This window comes from Eubalaena glacialis, chromosome 4 (genome assembly GCF_028564815.1).
Source record: "Eubalaena glacialis isolate mEubGla1 chromosome 4, mEubGla1.1.hap2.+ XY, whole genome shotgun sequence".
NCBI classification, from domain to species: domain Eukaryota; kingdom Metazoa; phylum Chordata; class Mammalia; order Artiodactyla; family Balaenidae; genus Eubalaena; species Eubalaena glacialis.
The window spans coordinates 35,799,275-35,819,315 of record NC_083719.1 but is presented as its reverse complement, the minus strand read 5'-3'; the positions used below and the strand labels follow the sequence as shown (position 1 = coordinate 35,819,315).

General features: G+C 36.9%; 2 protein-coding genes and 1 long non-coding RNA gene across 3 annotated transcripts in view; 2 read left to right on the top strand and 1 right to left on the bottom strand.

The window, feature by feature from the left end:
• Nucleotides 1-588: 588 nt before the first annotated feature.
• Nucleotides 589-10,669, top strand: SELENOP (selenoprotein P). The gene is made up of 5 exons (XM_061189231.1): nucleotides 589-697; nucleotides 3,755-3,970; nucleotides 4,712-4,924; nucleotides 6,539-6,656; nucleotides 9,230-10,669. Exons 2-5 carry the CDS (start codon nucleotides 3,768-3,770, stop codon nucleotides 9,827-9,829), a joined length of 1,134 nt encoding a protein of 377 aa, XP_061045214.1. The 5' UTR covers nucleotides 589-697; nucleotides 3,755-3,767; the 3' UTR covers nucleotides 9,830-10,669.
• Nucleotides 10,670-10,785: 116 nt separating this feature from the next.
• The window catches only part of CCDC152 (coiled-coil domain containing 152), a 29,966-nt gene continuing 20,710 nt past the window's right edge, over nucleotides 10,786-20,041 (bottom strand). The window contains exons 4-7 of the mRNA XM_061189232.1: nucleotides 18,297-18,399; nucleotides 13,391-13,518; nucleotides 11,527-11,610; nucleotides 10,786-10,935 (exon numbers count right to left, since the gene is read on the bottom strand). Of these exons, the coding sequence (XP_061045215.1) occupies nucleotides 10,786-10,935; nucleotides 11,527-11,610; nucleotides 13,391-13,518; nucleotides 18,297-18,399 (465 nt within the window). The remainder of the gene's footprint in view (nucleotides 10,936-11,526; nucleotides 11,611-13,390; nucleotides 13,519-18,296; nucleotides 18,400-20,041) is intronic.
• Nucleotides 13,950-20,041, top strand: part of LOC133090791 (uncharacterized) — a 46,839-nt gene continuing 40,747 nt past the window's right edge. Inside the window, exons 1-3 of the long non-coding RNA XR_009700812.1 lie at nucleotides 13,950-13,997; nucleotides 15,918-16,037; nucleotides 16,427-16,497. This is a non-coding gene — a long non-coding RNA (uncharacterized LOC133090791). The remainder of the gene's footprint in view (nucleotides 13,998-15,917; nucleotides 16,038-16,426; nucleotides 16,498-20,041) is intronic.

The following is a 20,041-nucleotide window of genomic DNA, read 5'->3' as shown; positions in this document are numbered from 1 at the left end:
TGATGAGAAAAATGAGGCCTGGGTTCTCTCAGATGGGAGGTCTCTTTCCTTATTCCTTTCCTTAAATGAAAAAGAAAAGAGCAGAAGTCCTGTGAGATCCCACAGAGATTCAAGTTTTAACCACTGCAAAATAATCTAAGCAGGTCTGTAACAGCAGGAGACGGGAAAGATTTGAAACACCAGGTGACTTTTCTAACAAAGTTCGCACAATTTGGGTTAGGCTAGCACCTGACCACTACAAACAAAGTAAAAGAAAAATAAATTTTTTTCTTTTTTTAAAACGACAGCTTACCTCGCTGGCTCAGCAAATGTTTTTCCCTATTATAGTTTGGAAAAGAGCATAACTTGGAGGCCTTCTTTACCCTTAGCCCTTCCTCCCGCCCCCGACTGTACCATTAAATCCTAGCTACTGGGGTGACTAAAAAGGATAGGGAATAAATCAGTAATTGCAAAAACTCCCCCCGCCCCCATTTTGTGCATGCCAGCACTTGCTACTTTTTAAAAGTTGGTTGTAATAATCAGTCAGAGGTTGTCTCTGCTAGCCAGGTCACAGCCTGAGTGGGCACTGAACTTTGGACTATAGCTGAGGGGTGAGGTAGACAGCAGGGACTATAAATATCCGAGTTTCTGGCTGTGGCTTTGTGGAGCTGCCCCGGCTGAGCAAGAGAAAGGAAGCAAGCTAGTCGGAAGGGGTTGTGTAAGTAGAAACTTCGTGTTTTCCAAACTTGATTCCTTGACAGTTTGGTAAATGATTTGATTTTTGAGTCTTGATAAAATGTTTCTGTCCTTAGAATAGATTTGAAGAAAAGAGATGGGTAAAGAAAAGTAATACAAAAGAAAGAACAAAAGAGTCTAAACGCCGGGTGCAGTGGGGACACTGACGATTCTTGCGGATTTTTGCCCTGCTTTCTGCACAGCTGAGGATGGAGATGGGGGCAGAGGAGGCTGGAGAAATTGAATTCTTTTCCTCTGCAAAAAGTTGTGATGTTATATAGGCAATATTATATGTTCAAGCTTAAATATTTCCTACCGAAATGCGGAGTGAGAGCTCTAAGGGCAAAACAGCCTGTGGGTTTGAAGAGCAGAGACTGAGATATGGCCTTCCTACAGTGCTGTAGAAATGGCCAGGGATATTGTGAGCAGTTTCAAGGTTAAAAAAAAAAAAAAAAAGAAAAGAAGGGAGAGCAGGTTTGGTCCACTGTGCGGAAATGATCATCCTTGAAAGAGTTAAAACCCATGTCAGAATCGGGTGGTCTGCGATTAAACGCAATGCTTTGCAGTTTACGTGGTGATGGGTGCTTTCAGGAGGATGAGGGGGGACCCTCAGATGCGGGTCTGAAGGTCAGGGGAAGAGGGTGGAAAAAGTTTCTGCATGTTTTGCCTTTTGGTGGGAAATTTTAAGCAAATGTAGGTCTGTATGTGGCCAATGAATCTAGGTTTTGTGATTGAAAGTGGTGAGATTAGTGAAATTCATAACTACATCTTAACTGTTTTTGCATCAGCTTCCAGTAAATCTAGTTTTGTTATTTATCTACATTATTTTATATAGTTGTCTGACAGCTGTAATTAGTCAAAAGTTTATTATGTAAAAAGTGATTTTAAGGAAACAAAGTTGAACAGCCTATTGATTATAGTAACAGAGGAAAATCTGAAAGTGTGAACTCTGTAATCCACTCTGCCAATGGCTTCTGTTATTTTTTCATCAAAAAACTAAATGAGAGCAATGGGTGAGATAACCTTTTCATTTGTATTCACTCTTCAGCCAATTGGAACGGTATGCAAAGTGAGGGCGCCAAGCGCTGAGTTTATGCTGGGGTCTATAACTACTGAATTTATGTTCTAGAAAGTAGGGAAATCTAGCCATTCTAGTAAGAAACAAAATAGCTCGAATAATTTTGATGTTTTCTTTGTCATCTTAGGGCATTAAAAAAACCCAGATCCTGGCTACTATAGTTACTAAAGGTGACCCAGCTAAAAACGGTCAATATATTGCAGTAGCTAAGAGGTCATGTGTTGGAATTAGTAGAACCGGTTTGAATCCAGTTTCCCTGTGACTTAGTACCTGTGTGGACTTGGGCAAGATGCCTAAACTGTCACTTAGCCATAGTTTTCTCAACTGCAAAAGGAGATAATGGTCACATAGTTGTAAGGATTAACTGACATGATATTAAAAAAGTGCTTTGTGCCACCTGCAAATAGTTGTATAAATGCTCGATAAATGGTAGCTATAAGAAGGATAATTGTATCATTAGTATAAGTACTATCCTAAAGAAATTCCCTAGATTTAGTCCAGATATATCCTCTCCTTTTTTTAAATATTGGAATTTTAAAGATATTAGAATAGTTGGGATGGCCTTAAAAAATTATTTAATTTATCCTCTCTTAACACCCCCCCCCCCCGCTTTATTTCTCTTCCTTTAGTTAGGCTCTTATCAAGATATTCTATATAGCTAGGAATTTTGTGGTGTCAAATAATGTGAAAGATAATCAGGTTTTAAAAAGTTCTATCTATAGCTACCAGTGCATTAGAGCCCAAATCAATCTGATTTTAGCCTTTCTACTCCCCTCTTAACCCTGGGCTCACTCTAGGTTACTTATCGTTAGCTGCCCACCCTCCCCCCTGCCCAAGTACTTTTAACTTTTTTAATCCCAGATCAGTGCCTGAAAATGTGCCAACTTCCTAGTTCTGGAATTTTGTCCTGATCTCTCTCCCTCAGACTCTTATATCAAAATGAGCCTGATTACTTTGATTACCTGATTCACTTAGTGTGTCTTAAATAAAAATTAAATCATGTTTGCATAAATGTGTGGATTTTTCTTTCTCTGCTCATCTCTGCTGAATATGCTCTTTTTTCCACCACCTGTCTACAAATCACGTGTTTTATTTGTACCTCTCTGCAGAGAGCGCTAGCCCTTGTTTTGGGAATATTTCTTGTCACGTATTTAATACTTGTACATTTCTTGTCTGAGTATTTCCTACTCAGAGGGGTCATCTTTTTTACCCAAGAATGTGCCATCTAGTCACAGGAGCTTCCTGAATGTAGTGGTAGCCAATAAGTAGACTAATCGAGTGTAGATTTCAGTGAATCTTAAATGGTACAGGGGCCAGTGATTTGTAGTATTTCTTCCTGGTCTGGTGTTTTTTCATTGGTTGGTGTTTGTCTTGGATGTGATAGCAGCATTTTGGCAGGCAGTAACATCTGAATCTCTTCACGTTGGTAGACTGCCCTCGCTGCCACCTTCTTTCTTCCTGGGTTCTCTTTCCATGCTGTCTTTTCATTTCTGTGCAGAATCCCCTACTTACCCTTTCCTTTCTTAGATTGGTAGAGGATAGAGAGAAGCAGGCAGAACTTGGTGTGTCTCAAATAAAAATCAAATCATGTTCGCAGAATGTTACTTGGTTGTAGAGGCCACATTCTCAAAATTTCCCTAGACATGTATTTTCTCCTAGACATATATCTTCTACTAGAGAAGTACTTGGCTGCCTGTTCAGGCAGATCTCCATTGCATGCTTACTAAAGTATCTTGCTAAGCCAGATAGTTAAGAGGTACTTTGACAGCTTCCCTGACTCTGGCTGATCTTTTCCCCTTTACAGGGAGATTTGGGGCTAAGAGGCCCAACGTAATGAGTCCAACAACATGGAGACAGAATCCACTGGCTAGATATTTGTACAGAGTAGAATTGTACCTGCTGGGTTTATAGAAATTCCTTGTTATGACTGTGAAGATGACACAAAGGTTTTCTCTTTTACAGGACAGCCCCAGCAATGTGGAGAGGCCTGGGGCTGGCCCTGGCTCTTTGTCTCCTCCCCACGGGAGGAACAGAGAGCCAGGGGCAAAGCTCCTTTTGTAAGCAACCTCCAGCCTGGAGCATAAAGGATCAAGACCCCATGCTGAACTCCTATGGTTCAGTGACGGTGGTTGCTCTTCTTCAAGCCAGCTGATACCTGTGCATACTGCAGGCATCTAGGTAAGGTAGTCTTTCTGTGGTCTCGCATTTCTTAAGGGGATAGCTATTAAATACATACATACATAAAATAAAATAAAAATAGAAAAGATATTTTTATTAAATTGCATTTTTGAAAAACTATACAAGTTTGCCTAGAACATGTTAGAGGAAAGAAGACTAGGAGGGTGTTTCCAGTTGTTTTCCTGGGGCTATGGAAGCTTTTTCTTCTTTTTGTGTACCTGTATTTTATAGTACCCTACTAAATATGTATTACTTGTGTAATGAAAATGTTCTAAATTGTACTGTTGGAAATGGATTAGTTGTTTCAATATAGGAAGCAGAGACGAGAGCTTTGCTAGAGTTGAATGAACACTAGACTTGCCACCCAAGGTCTTGAGTCATTTAACAAATTTATAAATATATATTTGTTGGGTTATTTGCCAAATATTTATTGGGTACAATTCTCTGTAACTGCGAGATAGATTAAAAATATACACTTCATAGGATTAATTTGAGGACTAAACGAGCTGATGTTTGTGCAAGCGCTTGGCATATGGTTTTAACTGAGCATAAGTGCTCAGTAAATAATTAGAAAAACAAAAGTTTTAGTCTTTGAAAACAATGCAAAAAAGAGGTATGAGTTAAGTAAAAAATAACAAAAGAGTTTCATTTAGGAAAATAGAGTGAGGAAAAAGGGAGAAGTCACTAAAATAAAATTAGATGAAATTATTCCTTTTTTTGTATTTTTTCCAAATATTTTAGATTGGAAGACCTGCGAGTAAAACTGGAGAAAGAAGGATATTCGAACATCTCTTATGTTGTTGTTAATCATCAAGGAATCTCTTCTCGATTAAAATATGTGCATCTTAAAAATAAGGTTTCAGAGCATATTCCTGTTTACCAACAAGAAGAAAACCAAACAGATGTCTGGACTCTATTAAATGGAAAGAAAGATGACTTCCTCATATATGACAGGTGTGTACACACATGTATACACATATGCATACATACCCGCCCCCCAAATTAAAAGATACCTGCTTTGTATTTAATTTAATAAGTAATTTAAAATAACACATCTGCTTTTATTACCAAATACTCAGTTTCAAAGTGAGCCCATTCAAATGTTTGGTTTTAGTATTTTTGAAATGACTTCTTTTCACACAAGGGAATTCACCACTCCAGTAGGGAAATAAAGAAAATTGACTATACTTTTATTCCCCTGTAAATTAGCATTCTGATTAAATAAAAAGAAGCATCAATTTGTACCTCACATACAATTCTAACTTAAAAATTTTGCAGATGATTAACCATACTTTGCAGGCCACTTGCTTATCTCTAATCTAATTACTAAATTTTAAGTTTACGTGCCTGCATTTCTGAACTATAAAATATGTTAATTATTTGGGTATAATCGGCATGAATCTGCTTTTGATTCAGTGAATGAGTAAAACGTTTGTATTTTCAAGGAACCTCAAGGCATACATTATTTGATATCACTGGGACTTCCTTGGTGGTGCAGTGGTTAAGAATCTGCCTGCCAATGCAGGGGACATGGGTTCGAGCCCTGGTCCGGGAAGATCCCACATGCTGTGGAGCAACTAAGCCTGTGCGCCACAACTACTGAGCCTGCGCTCTAGATCCCACGAGCCACAACTACTGAGCCTGCGTGCCTAGGGCCTGTGCTCTGCAACAAGAGAAGCCACTGCAATGAGAAGCCTGAGCACCACAAGGAAGAGTAGCTCCCACTGGCCGCAACTAGAGAAAGCCCATGCGCAGCAACAAAGACCGAATACAGCCAAAAAATACATAAATAAATAAATAAATTTGACATCACCAACATTTCTAGTTGGTGCTGGTTTTTTTTTTTTTGGCTCTTCAGAAATGGTAAGCCAGACTCTGCCAAGGCCTAAGACCTACTTGGTCTTACTCTAAATATTTTTAATATTACATGTCATTCTTTTAGGCTTGCAAACTTCTTATTCTGTTGCAAAGTGTAACCCTTTGATAGTCATATAAAATTGTATATACAGGGTAAAATAGGGGTAAGAAGGACATTTCATCTCCACTATTTCTGAAAATGCCAAGTGTATTTCCATTTCTTTCACTGTACTGAAATTTTTGTTGCATCAGATATTTTTTTAAATCAGTGGGCTACTGGCCAAGACTTGAGGATCTTTGTGTTATGCTGTGATTTCTTATTGTGTGGAATTTGTGCTGCTTTAGCAGTTATGAAAGGATCGTGTGATTTGCAGAGCCCAATTTATGATGTCAGTGGTTTGAGCATTGATAGAATTTACAAGTCAATTACAAAATTGTATTTGTCACAATAACTAGACTGCATAGTTTTGACATTATTTGTTGTGACATATCTATTTCACATTTCAAAATCAGACTCACTATAGTCTTGTCATGACCTGACCTGGTATGCAGTGCCAGGGAGGTCGTTTGAGACCCCATTCAAGGAAATTTACTGAAGTTATGAAAGGGTCTTAGTTATAAGACCATTGAACCTACAATACCTATCCCAGATGGTGCATGAGTAGGATCATGATACAGAAAATATTGTAATGACTTTGTTATTTTTTTCAGATGTGGCCGCCTTGTATATCATCTTGGTTTGCCTTATTCCTTCCTAACTTCCTCACATGTAGAAGACTCCATTAAGACTGTTTACTGTGAAAGTAAATGTGGAAACTGCTCTCTCAAGGTATTTTTCTCAATTATTTTTACTTGGAGAAAAGAGGAAATCTTTTAAGAACTATTTAAATAAGTTAGTGTTTCATGACTAATTAGCTAGTCAATGTTTCTGTTGGTATACTAAAAATAAACTACAACAGTAATTTTTATTAATATAATTACATATGCTTCCTTTTATGTAACATATACTTTAAAACGTCTTTTTAAGATCCATATTGCTGCTTTTATCTAGAAGAAGTTTAGAAAACAAAAAATCAACGTAGATTACGTATTTCAATTACCACCGAATGATATTGCATGAATATAAGTGCTTAAAGAATTCAGCCAACATAAAATACATTATTGCAATATTCTGAATGTGCTCATGTAAGAGCATAGTGATAGCAAAGATTATCCATGGCATTACCTGAAGTGGAATTGGGGCCCAGATAACTACTTAATTTACCAAGAATGTAAAACTGTCAGCTTTTCTGTGAAGCCCTTACACAGTGCACTTGGAATTACTGCATTTATTTCACAATGGAATAACTTTTTTACTCATTACTGATATTTCTTTCTTAACAACCATGAGAATATTTATTCCTTGTCATGAGAGACACTATATTTACAAGTGGTTTATAAAAAGATACTCAAGGAATTGATTTTAACTTATATTAACTAAACTTCTTTTCCTCTCAAATTGAGAAGGAAAATAATTCCAAACAGTGTTTCCTTGACAGAGCAAGTGGGCAAAATTCGAACTCAGGTTTAAAAACAATTTTGAATTTTTATTTCTAAAATAAAGGAAGCTCTGCTTCCTTTATATTTTTCCCAACTCTAAAGAAAGCCATTCAAATTTTAATGAATCACTTAAGTTGTTAAGAAGCTCAACAGTTTAATTACTCTAGTTATGTCATTTTTCACATTTTAATCTTCATAATAATACCGTGAGGGTTATTTTACTGCTTTTACAGATGAGGAGACTGAAGTAATGCAAACAAAGTATTAACTCAATGTCTAACTTATACTAAGTGCTTAATGAATGTTAGCAATATTGATTCCTCATATTTGGGGATTTTTTTCAGTATTTTGCATTTTCACAAATGCCTAATAGTTGTAACTATACCTAGGTATATTGAAACAAAGGCAGAAACAATTCTCGTAACATGTGTAAAGTTTACAAACATCTGTAAATAGAAATAATATATCGTATTATCTGATATGTCAAATCAAATTGGAGTTTTTCTATTTCATTGCATCCTAGATGCCACCAATTATATGACACATTATTTATGTGTTATTAAAAACTGCTGTCAGTTAGAGTAGGATACAATACTATAACACTATCAATAGTAGGATGCATTCCAATTTTAAAGATATTAAAATGTGAAAAATATACATTGTAGAATCAATGAAATATAGTAATTGGTTTTTTGGAACCAATACATATATCTAATTGTTTATGTTTTTAATTAAACACTATTAAGTTCTCAAAAGTAATTCAGGAACAACCAAAAAATGTACCATTTATTAGTTGTATGCTAAAATCCAGTGGAATTTATAACTTTTCAAAACCTTCAAAATACCAAATCATATCACTTAGTGAGTGTTTGGTCGCTAAAGTCGATTTTGTAAATTTATTTACAAATAATTTTAGTTTGAGGTTTAATATTACATTGCCATATCTATAAGCTTTGACCCTATGATTTGTGGGCACAGAAAACAATGAAGAAAGACTTTCAGCAAATTAAAGAACTAGATTCATGCAGAGTGGAATATTATGCTCAATCAAAAATGGGCAGTGATTTGCTACTTTCAGCAGACAGCAGTACAGTAGAAACACATTAACAAAGCTTTGGTGAAGTTCAAAACATTTCCTGGCAAAAGCCGAGGTACAAAAATCTATTGATTTTGAGCAAAGTTTATTTTATTGGCATTTTTGAATTATCAAAGAGGAATTAGTTTGTTTCAGAATATAATATTAGATTTGATGCCTTGTTGACACAGGTGTTCCATATAGGTGAACTGATTTTAGGATTTGATATTTATTTGACTTTACTGCAATCAATCCTAAGTTCTTCTAACCAGCTTATTAAGTTTTGCTTCTGCAGATATAAGTATAGTGGTCTGGCTTTCTTTTTAAGCCTTATGTATCTCTCAAATGCTTCCTCAGAATTCTTAAAAATTTAGGAAATGCTCTTGATAAGAAAAAGAAAATTGGAATTCTGCTGTTGATTTAACTAGTATAGAAGCTTAGGTGAATAGTTAAAACTTTAATTGTATTACATCCTTTTTTATCTATTTTCAAAACCTTAATGTTGATTCGTTTGCAAAATGCTTGAGGATTCTTTGGTTAAATGCAAACTTTGCACAAGAAGCAGTTTATAATTAGGTATGGATGGGAACCAAAGTTTAATAAAAAGTCTAGGTATTGAGACTGACATCAATTTTTTTTCTCATTAATATGATGCTGGAAAAACAAAGCCAGTTCAATCCTAATTAACCAGTTTGAATTTCATATATGTTACCTTTATAAATCATTTTTTCACGCATTCCTGCTAAATCTATAAATTTGTTGATAAGTGATTTATAAATTTATTCCAGACACTGGAAGATGAAGGCTTCTGTAAAAATATATCTTTGGCTACTGAGGAAAAAACAACTGAGGCTCCACAGCCTCATCACCATCCCCATCACCATCACCATCACCATTACCATCTTGAGAACGGTCATCTCTCAGAGTATCCAAAACCAGAAGCACCAGATAACCCAGAGCATCCCCCTCCTTCAGGTCTTCATCGCCACCATAGGCACAGGGGTCACCAAAGACAGGGGCACTCAGAGAACTGAGATACATTACAACTTTCTCTTCCACAAAAGAAGCTCTGACGAAGGGGATGCATAAATCAGTTACTCTGAAAATTTCCCAAAGATTCAGAATCAGCTCTGAGTAGCTGATGCTGACACTGCCGACATCTGATATTTGAAAAAACAGGGTCTGCAGTCACCTGACAGTGTAGAGAAAACCTCCCCTCTTTATGTAGCTGACAGGGCCTTCTGGCAGTGGAGCACGTCACTGAATCTTGACAGTGACGTTTGCCTCCAGCTGCCTGCCAGGCAAGTCAGCAGCTCAACCCTACAGAAGCCAGCACCAAATGAAGCTGAGAAAAGAAGGCAGAAGTGTGAAAATGACCTTCAAATTAAATATTTAAAATCGGATATACTGCCTAAGTCAGTCTAGACAATTACATTTCCAGCATTTTTATAAGCTACCTAATTAATAGTGATCCAAAAGTAGGAATTGGATTTGTGTAAACATGGAGAAATTGGCTTCCACATTTTAAAATTTAAGTCAAAAAATTTTGACCCCAACCATATTTTTATTACAGGGCAACTGAAAGGTGGTTGCAGCATTTGGTTAATATGTTTTTCTTTTTCTTTCTCCAGCATTCTACTTGCATTAATGAGAACAGAAACATAAACTATGACCTAGGGGTTTCTGTTGGATAGTCGGCAGCTTAGAATGGAGGAAGAACGACAAAGACATGTTTTCCATTTTTTTCTTTACTTATTTCTCAAACAATATTATCTTTGTCTTTTTAATCTTACATTTTTAACAAATTAAACCTTTAAAGAAAGAAGTGATTTCTGTCTTTTCAGATCCAGAAATACTCATACATGAATATTTTGCTATGATTACATTTTAGATATCCATTTATACTTTTTTTTTACATCCAAGACTCATATCTTGATTTTTACTATCACATATGAATTAAGTCTTTATATCTTGCTTTCTTTATCTGGCATTGTATCGTACTCTTTAAAATTTAAGATAGCCAGTCTTGAAAGATAGATGGGAAACGATAAAAGAATGTTGTCTCTCTCTTGATTGCTTAGAAAGTATTTCCATAGTCAATGATGGTTCAATAGGTAAACTAAGTCCTATAAGCCTGAACTTTTTTATGGTTAATACTATTAAGCAAGAATGCAGAACACGATTGGCAAAAGTGTGCATTTGTTTAAATAAACTCAATGAAGTTTAAAGCTGTCTTTTTGTTTTCATTGTAATTACTTAGGTAATATGCTATATTGACAATAGAAGTGAATTTTCAATTGCTTTTAAAGAAATTAAATAGCAACTAATGAATTTACTTCCATACTCAAAACCGTCTACGCTTAAAGTGATAATCTTTGCCAGCAAGTTTAAATTGAGAATCTTTGCTAACAGAGAGGCGTTGCTCTAAATCGTGAATGGTATTACGAAGAGTTGCAATCTCCTTGTTTTTTTCTTCTTGAAGATGCTGAAGCTTCTAAATAGAGCGGAAAGATTTTGTAATTGCAGTTCATAAATAATAAGATTAAGTACAAGGAACAAAAAACAACAGCAAAAACTATGCTTCTGGTTTAAGTAGAAGTAGGTATTAAAAAAGATACCATATTTTGAAAGGTCTATAATTTTGCTTTTGTGGGATTTAATGGGGTAAAACTGGTACAAGGATACAAAAACACACATTAGCACCATTTGTTTTAGTTTGTTCCCTTCTCCCTATATAGCTTGAAATTATAAACCATAAATAAAGGAGTTGAACAAGAAGAAATCTGCTGAGCACCTAAATAACTTCAGAACAGTAAGTCAGCCTTAGTTCAAAGTACATTATGGAATTCCTTAGATGGTCCAAAGAGTCAGAGGACTTCTCTAATGTTTTAATTTACTACTAAGATTTACTAGTTTAAATTGAAAGAGACTTATAAAGATTATTAAAAATCTAAGATCTTTCTGATTGTGTGATATATTTTAAGGAAAACTGTTAAGTATGTTGTTAGTAAATATAACCTTTATGGAAACACACTAAGAGAATTAATTTTTTTAAGCAACAGCTGTGGAAGAAAAACTCACATACCCTTCTGTAGATACTGTGTGGCAAAACTGTAGAATCTGGATATGATTTTGATTTAGTTTGAACTCTTGCTAGTTTGGCATCAAACTGAATCAAGTTTAAAAAGAAAGTTGAGAACATTCTAGTTAAACAATTAGAAACAACTGTTTCTATAAATATAAGTATAATCCATTGTATCCTTAGACATATCTGTAATTCAAGTGTATTCACTGTATAACAGAAGATAGAAAAGTCTTTAAGAAAGAACAAGGAATACCCAAACAAGATTAACCCTGGCTGCATTTTAAAATTACCTGGGGAGATTTTTTAAAGAACCAAATACCTGGACACTACCTTAGAAATTCTGGGGTGGGGTCAGCATCATTTTTTTCTCAAGACATCAGTTGATTCTATCATGGAGGATTAAGAATCTAGTAAATTAGGGTTGAGAATCTAGTTAACTTAAAGATAGATAAAAATATTTTCATGTTACTATGAGTGTACTTTGTAAGGAATATGTAGTATAATCAACAGTCATGGGAGAAAAACATATACCCTTCTGCAGAAACTTTGAGGCTAAATAGTAGAATTTGGATATGATTTTATTGATTTAGTTTGAACTCTTGCTGGTTTGGCATTAAAGTGAATTGGGTTAAAAACATTCTCATGGGCCATTGTTACAGTCATATTTTGTGCAAAATCTTCCATTACAATTTTTCCTTCAGGTTGACTTTAGTGTAGCCTCACTGTGAACTAAGAATAAACTCTGTGAGATTGTGTTCTGGTTTGGGGAGAGAAATGGATAGTTATAATGAAGATAAATAGCAAAGAGTTCTGTATATCAAACAACAAACTTGGGCTAGACCAGTGACAGGGCCAGGATGGCAAACAAAATGCACATTCCCAATCAGTGGATTAGAAGGTGATAGCCAATCTTGAAACACAGTCTATTGTATCTCAGTTGGCCATCCATCCCTCACTGTGGTTTGTGGGTACACTTGACCAGGAGGCAGGAACAGCAGCAAAGAGCCTCGAAAGTCAACATCAGTCCCCTTTTGCTCAATAATTATAGAATCTTCAACACTGTAACTCACCAAGCACCTCAGGATACCAAACTTTAAAGAACATGAAAACTAGGTTATCTTAACTAAGTAGGTGAATTCTAACAACGTAAGGTAAAGTGGGAGTCAAGCTGAGGGAAGAATGATGGAAAGGGAGATTAGAAGGATCTAGACAAAAATGTAAATGGCAAATATATTGTCAAAATATCAATGTCTTTGAGATTCTGACATCTGATTAAACAACCAACTGAAAAGGCTTTTGACCCAAGAACCGGAACCTCAGCCTTTGAGATGCCCTATTTAAAGTCCCTTTAAAAAAATCTGGCTTGTCTGCCTCTATATTTCTACATATTTATTAGGAACAAATTAGTCTCTTTTTATTTTAAATAAAGAAAAAGAAATTTCCAGTTAGTTCACCAGGGTTCCACAATTTCTGCTGAGGAGAGAGTAATGTTAAGGATTAGAAGCACTCTCCCCACAGCTAGAATGGTAGTCCTAAAAGGCTGCATAGACTCAGCTGTAAAATGCAGGTAATATGAGTTATCTGTGTCTGCTGTCAGAGGAAAATACCCTCTCTGGAAACCAGGACCTTTTGAATGACTGAAGAGTCCCACCTTGAGGCCAAGTGCTGAAAGGCAGTGTAGCTAACAGTTGTATTGTACAAGGTTTAAGCATTGCATGTGATGGATGAAGAATGAGCATGTGTGAAGCCCTCTCACAGGGTTGTTTCTCATCCTGAAATTTATCTCACTCTGATGACAAATAACCAAAGTATGGCCTAGACTAAGGGATGCATCCTCAAATTTAGCAGAGCCTTAAACACTTACCTCTAGCTGTAGTTTGATTATTTCATTTTGTTTTTCCTTTTCTTGAGTTCTTAACTTTGCATTTAACTCTGAAATTTCCACCTCCTTTTTCTCTATCAGTTCTTTATTCTTTTCTTCACTTAATTCAACTACATAAAAACATAAATTCATCTTACCATTTCAAAAATCTTAAAATTTTTTTTTTGTATTTTAAACAATCTACAAGAAAGTGGAATTTATTAATAAAAACATGTATTTTAGAAACTGTTTACATGCAGGGTAGCTTTTACATATTTTTAACAAGCCCCTGAAAAATGCTTGCGATGCAAAGGTTGCCCATTGAATGCTTTTGAATGAATAAACTAATCTGTACTCTTAAATATCTAGAGAATAATATTCTCTAAATGCCTAGAGAATAAATAGGGGATTTAATGGTTAAAGAGGGACACAAATCCTGGGTTCCTAGTTATAGAAGGCCTCAAATTACAGGATGACTCTAGAACTACATCAGCTTTTTCTGGCTCCCTCACCATTTCCCTTCATAAGAATTTTGTCCAATAAATTTCTTTGACTGTCTACGGCCATCTTGTCGGCTCCTTGGAGGACCTGAGCTAGCACAAGAAAACAGGTATGATGGGGCACTTACTGCTTTGTAAGAAATGAGGAAGCCATGATTAGTGGTATATGGAGTACTGGTGGTTCCTAGTACATAACGGGGGTCTGATTGCTGAAGATTTTACCAGAAGTAATCTGGGGGAAATGTCCTGGTGGAGGTGAATGCCTTGCAGGTGTAATGAATAGTTCAGGCATTTGAAAGATAGAGGGAAATGATGCCCACAAAGACAGTAGAGTTGGAGAGTTACTGCTAAATTAAATTGACATCCTACTGAGGGATAATGAGAAACAGCTGTTAACAAGAATTTAAAGATTTAAAGAATAGGTGTGGCTAATTGTTAGAGAAACGCAAATCATAACTACAATGAGGTATCACCTCACACTGGTTAGAATGGGCATCATCAGAAAATCTACAAACAACAAATGCTGGAGGGGGTGTGGAGAAAAGGGAACCCTCTTGCACTGTTGGTGGGAATGTAAATTGATACAGCCACTATGGAGAACAGTATGGAGGTTCCTTAAAAAACTGAAAGTAGAATTACCATATGACCCAGCAATCCCACTACTGGGCATATACCCAGAGAAAACCATAATTCAAAAAGACACATGCACCCCAGTGTTCATTGCAGCACTATTTACAATAGCCAGGTCATGGAAGCAACCTAAATGCCCATCAACAGACGAATGGATAAAGAAGTTGTGGTACATATATACAAATGGAATATTACTCAGCCATAAAAAGGAACGAAATTGGGGCATTTGCAGAGATGTGGATGGACCTAGAGACTGTCATAAAGAGTAAAGTAAGTCAGAAAGAGAAAAACAAATATCGTATATTAATGCATATATGTGGATCTAGAGAAATGGTACAGATGAATGGGTTTGCAAGGCAGAAATAGAGACACAGATGTAGAGAACAAACGTATGGACACCAATGGTGGAGGGTGGGGGATGGTGGTGCTGTGATGAATTGGGAGGTTGGGATTGACATGTATACACTAATATGTATATAATAGGTAACTAATAAGAACCTGCTGTATAAAAAAAATAAAATTCCAAAAAAAAAAAAAGAAAAGGAAAACGAACAATACAAAACAAAAAGAATAGGTATGAGAGCCAGAGGGACTCTTTGGTAGCTTACAAACAGGCTCTCACCAACTCTAGTGGAAGAGCAGGTAGAGCTGAGCAACAGAAAATCTAATCATTAAAGTTGCAGAACTCCAGAGATGTTGAAATGTTCAGCCAAAACAGGTCTGCTATGCTAAATCAGGGTCCTAGTTGGGAACACCTAAGATCCTGAAAAATAGGACAGGAACATCTGGATAAACACCTGTGAGGATGCTGGCTTTGACAACTCCCCTAAATGCTCAGAAATTGCAGATCTACTTTTTCCTATTAAGAACTAGCACTAACCTAGCTGACGAAAGATGCTGCAGAGGCTCCTCTCAGAAGATGCCCCTACCTCCTCTTTTGGCTGCTAGGCCAATAACTAGGGTTAAAGCTGAGTATAACCTGGTTGGGGGAGTGCTGGGACTGATAAGGGGAGAAAGTGATTATACCCCAGAGAGCTGCAAGAATTAGCTAGGTTGTATTGGAAAGAGCCATGTGAATACCCTTGAGAATGGACTTTGAGGGTGCTGGATAGAAGAAGACGGAAGGTAAGACTAGGTAAGCAAGAATTCATTGACTTGAAGATACTCTTTGGGGACAGGGGACATAATACCCTAGCAAGGACCTAGGATATGGGACAAACTCTGTTAGAGTAGCCTTAGACCTCTAGAGAAAGCACTGGCCAAAGCTGAGTGAAGTGGGAATACCTGAGATGCCCTGGCAGATAGTAGAGAAAGGCATAAGGAGGCTCTCGAAAGTTGGCATGCTTGAGTGGATATGTTATGTGAGGCAAGATAACTCAGCAAAAGATTATGTTCCTTAGGAGGGCCCAGAAGACACACTATTAACCAGGACCACAAGGAATGTGCTGGTGAGAGAAAAACCAGCACCACCAAGAAGTTCAATGGTCGCTCTCATCTGCAAGCTAGGGCTGACAGAAGAGGTGGGTATACAGTTGGGCTCATTAATATCTATGGGGATGGTGTCCCCCCTCCCCCACCAAGTTGTAGAAGCCAGATGATGGTGCTTAACTGCCAAAAACCAGGAGGCCACAATTATCATAATGAGCAGGAAGGTCAGAGAGCGGCCAAAGGGGCTTGATTTTCGAGAGTTGTAGAGTTAGTTAATGGATGAGCAGCCAAGCTGCCTAACACCTAGTACAAAAGAATCCAAATGGAGGAACAGGAGGCTGAGGGTACATGCCCCAGCTAAAAATTATGATCCTTTGCTCAGTTCCCCAGTCTGAACCACGTTTTTGGTCTAGAACCTGCTGGCTGAAAAGACACGGTTAGGTCCCTAGGAGGAAGAACATTTCAACAATCCCTCTTCTAGGTTTCTCCTGAGGAAGAAACATCCACAAGAACCACGGAGAACCTGCTACCTGAACTCCTATGGAGAAGTAGGTATGTGTAGTATAAGAAGGGGACAGTTGTGGCCACGAAAATGCATCTTTCAGATCTCCAACTTCAGGGAACATAATTGGCTCATTGTCTTCATGACCATGTTTATGCTGAGGTCATGATTCCCAAGAGCTGCTCCTAGCCAGTGACTGAACTTGGCAGGGACACTAAGGCAGACTTGTTCCTGAGAGTTGCAGAACTTGGTTGATGGGCAAATTTGGCCCAACTTTGCTGAAACTTTCTTATAAGTGTGTCACAGTCTAAGACTTCTCTTGCCCAACACACCTTCCTTTCTTCTCTTCTTCACAGAGGTTAGACCTGTATCATAAACCCACAGCTAACCCCGTCTCCCCCAGTTCCCTCCCTATCTACCCTCACAAATGTTTGCCTTAACAAACCTCTTGAACGTCTAATTCTGTCTAGGCATCTGCTTCTCAGAGAACCCAAAGAAACTGCAAAACTCTTTTCTAAAATGACTGTATAATTTTGTAGTCCCACTAGTAATGTATGAGGGTTCCAATAGCTCCACATCCTCACCAACTCTTGGTATTGATAGTTTTAAAAAAGATTTTAGCAGTTCTAAAAGGTGCAATGTGGTATCTCATTGTGGTTTTAATTTGCATTTCCCTACTAACCAATTATGTTGAACGTGTTTTCATGTGCTTACTTTTCATCCGTATTTCTCTGGGGAAGTGTCCAAATATTTTGCCCATTTCCTTACTGGGTTGTTTGACTTCTTATTATTGAGTTATAAGAGTTCTTCATAGATTTTGGACATAAGTCCTTTATCAGCTATGCATTTGTAAGTATTATCTCCCTGTCTGTGGCCTGTCTTTTCATTTTCTTAACAGCGTTGAAGGACAGAAGTTAATAGTTTCGAGGAAGTTCAATTTAGAACTTTTTTCCTTTATTTTTTGTACTTTTTGTTTCTTTCTAAGAAATTGTGGCTAACTCAGGGTCACAAAGATTACCTTCCATGCTTTCTTCTACTCGTCTTATAGATGTAGGTTTACATTCAGACTTATCCATTTCAAGTTAATTTTTGCATATGATGTGCATCTAGGCTCATTAAGAAAGTTTTTAATACCTACCAGTTAACTCTCAACATAAGTTCATGAGACTTTGCTGAAGGAAGAATATTTCATTAGTGAAATTATATTCAATATGCTGAGTATATAAATATCAAAGTTAACTATACATCTTATATTAATTTTACAATGATATTAACTATTTCACATTAAATAATGTTAAGTGCAAACTCCATGAGTCCAATTTCTAAATGCTATAATTTTTTTTTTTTAATGATGTCACTGGTATGGCTTACAGAGCACTTTCATATTTTTTTTAAAATTAATTAATTAATTTTGGCTGTGTTGGGTCTTCATTTCTGTGTGAGGGCTTTCTCTAGTTGCGGCGTGCGGGGGCCACTCTTCATCGCGGTGCGCGTGCCTCTCACAGTCGCGGCCTCTCTTGTTGTGGAGCACGGGCTCCAGACGCGCAGGCTCAGTAGTTGTGGCTCACGGGCCTAGTTGCTCCGTGGCATGTGGGATCTTCCCAAACCAGGGCTCGAACCCGTGTCCCCTGCATTGGCAGGCGGATTCTCAACCACTGCGCCACCAGGGAAGCCCCTAAATGCTATAATTTATATCACATAAATATATAGAAAGGAACAAAAACTAAATTCAAATGTGTCAAGGCAATGTTTATTCAGAATACTGGCAATTACTGAAAAGAGTTTATATATCTGTGTAAATTGTTTTATGGTATCTTAGAATTCAGTAAATTAAAAATAAAAAACTTACCTTTTTTCTGCATATCTTGATAAAGTTTTGTTATTTCTGTCTTATGTCCCTCCTCTTTGATTTTCATTTCACTCATAAGTTTGGCAATACTATTCTTATATTCCTAAAGATTAAAATATACATTCATCCTTCAATTTGAGTATGTGTAGACAACTTTTGATTAATTAGAAAGATGAAATTTTCAAAGTTTATATTAATTTTTGGTATATAATCATATCTAGAGGGGAAAGATATTGTTCATTGTTTGAATGCTCAGCTTTGAGAAGGACCAATTTCTGGTCCAAGTAGATAGAGACCATCTAGAGACAATGATTTTTTATCTTTGCCTCTGAATTCTCATCACTATATTCAGAGCATATCATAGATGCTCAAAATATTTTGTTTAATTGTATGAATAAATGCCGTGACAGCATTAAAATATGTGAAAAAAGCGCCAAAGCTATATTTTAAAGCCAACTTTAGGCACTGTTTGATAGCCTGCGAGCTTACCCTAATGTAGGATGAATCCCTTTGAATGTGGGCTGAATTTCTGTTTCTGAAAATTATATAAACATTCCTAATTCCCAGCAGGAGGTTAAGCATTACCTATGGTAAGGGTTAGTTTTATGGCGAGGCTAAAGAAGGATGAATTTGGGGTTTGAGAAGTGCTCAACAGCCTCCTGAGGTTAGTTTCTTAGGTTGTTGAAGCATAGAAGTGATTTACTATGCTAATACGGAGAGTGGTATTGAGAGAGGTGTTGAGAGAGAAATCCTCCAAAGATAAAATTTACAATTTTTCCAGAGGTATGTTTCTACATAAAGAAACCACTCACAGGCAGGAGAAAAGGAAAGCAGGAAGAACAAAAGTGAGGTGGGATAGTAAGAAAGAGACAATGATCAAGGCAAGAGGCCCAGAAAAATCTCTGAACACCGTAAAAGCAGGGACTTTGTTTTTACTCACTGTTGTATTCCTAACTCCTAGTGTATATCCCTTGATATATATATTTTGAATGAATGAGAGTGCAAATAAGAATTAAGTCAGAGGTTCTTAGCCTAGACCCAGTGAATAGCTCCTCTAGATTATCAAAAATTCAAGGGGATATAGTCAGGAGTCCTACTTGGGCTACTTTTTTTTGCCAGGCAACTTGCAGGAATGGCTGAACATATCCAACCATTGCCTTTGATTAAAGCTGGGCAGGTGACTAAAGGGGTGAATCTCATGAACTGCTATTTTTCCTATGTTTGTATCTAGATTTCTAGATCGGCAACTATAGAGTGCCTTTCATAAACTGCTCCTGACTCAGATGGTTGCATTAAGCAGTTACTGCCCTGGGAAACCACAAGAGACAAATCTATGTATCTTTTCCCCATTGACTTTGCCACCTGAAATGTTGCCATTAATTTGGTAAGACCCAGGATTTTCACTGCAGCCTCGAGGCATAAGGCTATCCTAAATGTCTGGGCTGGGGCCAGGCTGTATCTCATTAGGTTCTTCTCCCCTAGTTTAGCCTGTGCCAGCCCCAAGGAGTCTGATCCTTTCCTCTTTTTAAGAGGACAAAGTTCCAACAAGTTATTCTTGGTTGCCTTCTTTTCATTTGCTTTCTGGGAACTTTAAATTCCAAGGGACAGCTTCTGGTTATATTTTTGTTCTTATAAAACTTAATAATTCTTAACATATTCCATAAATATGGCCGTTAAGTAACTCCTAAGTTTGTTTCTAGGGAGTGGTTCTCCATATGTTTTGGATGTGCCTGGAGGTTTTGTAC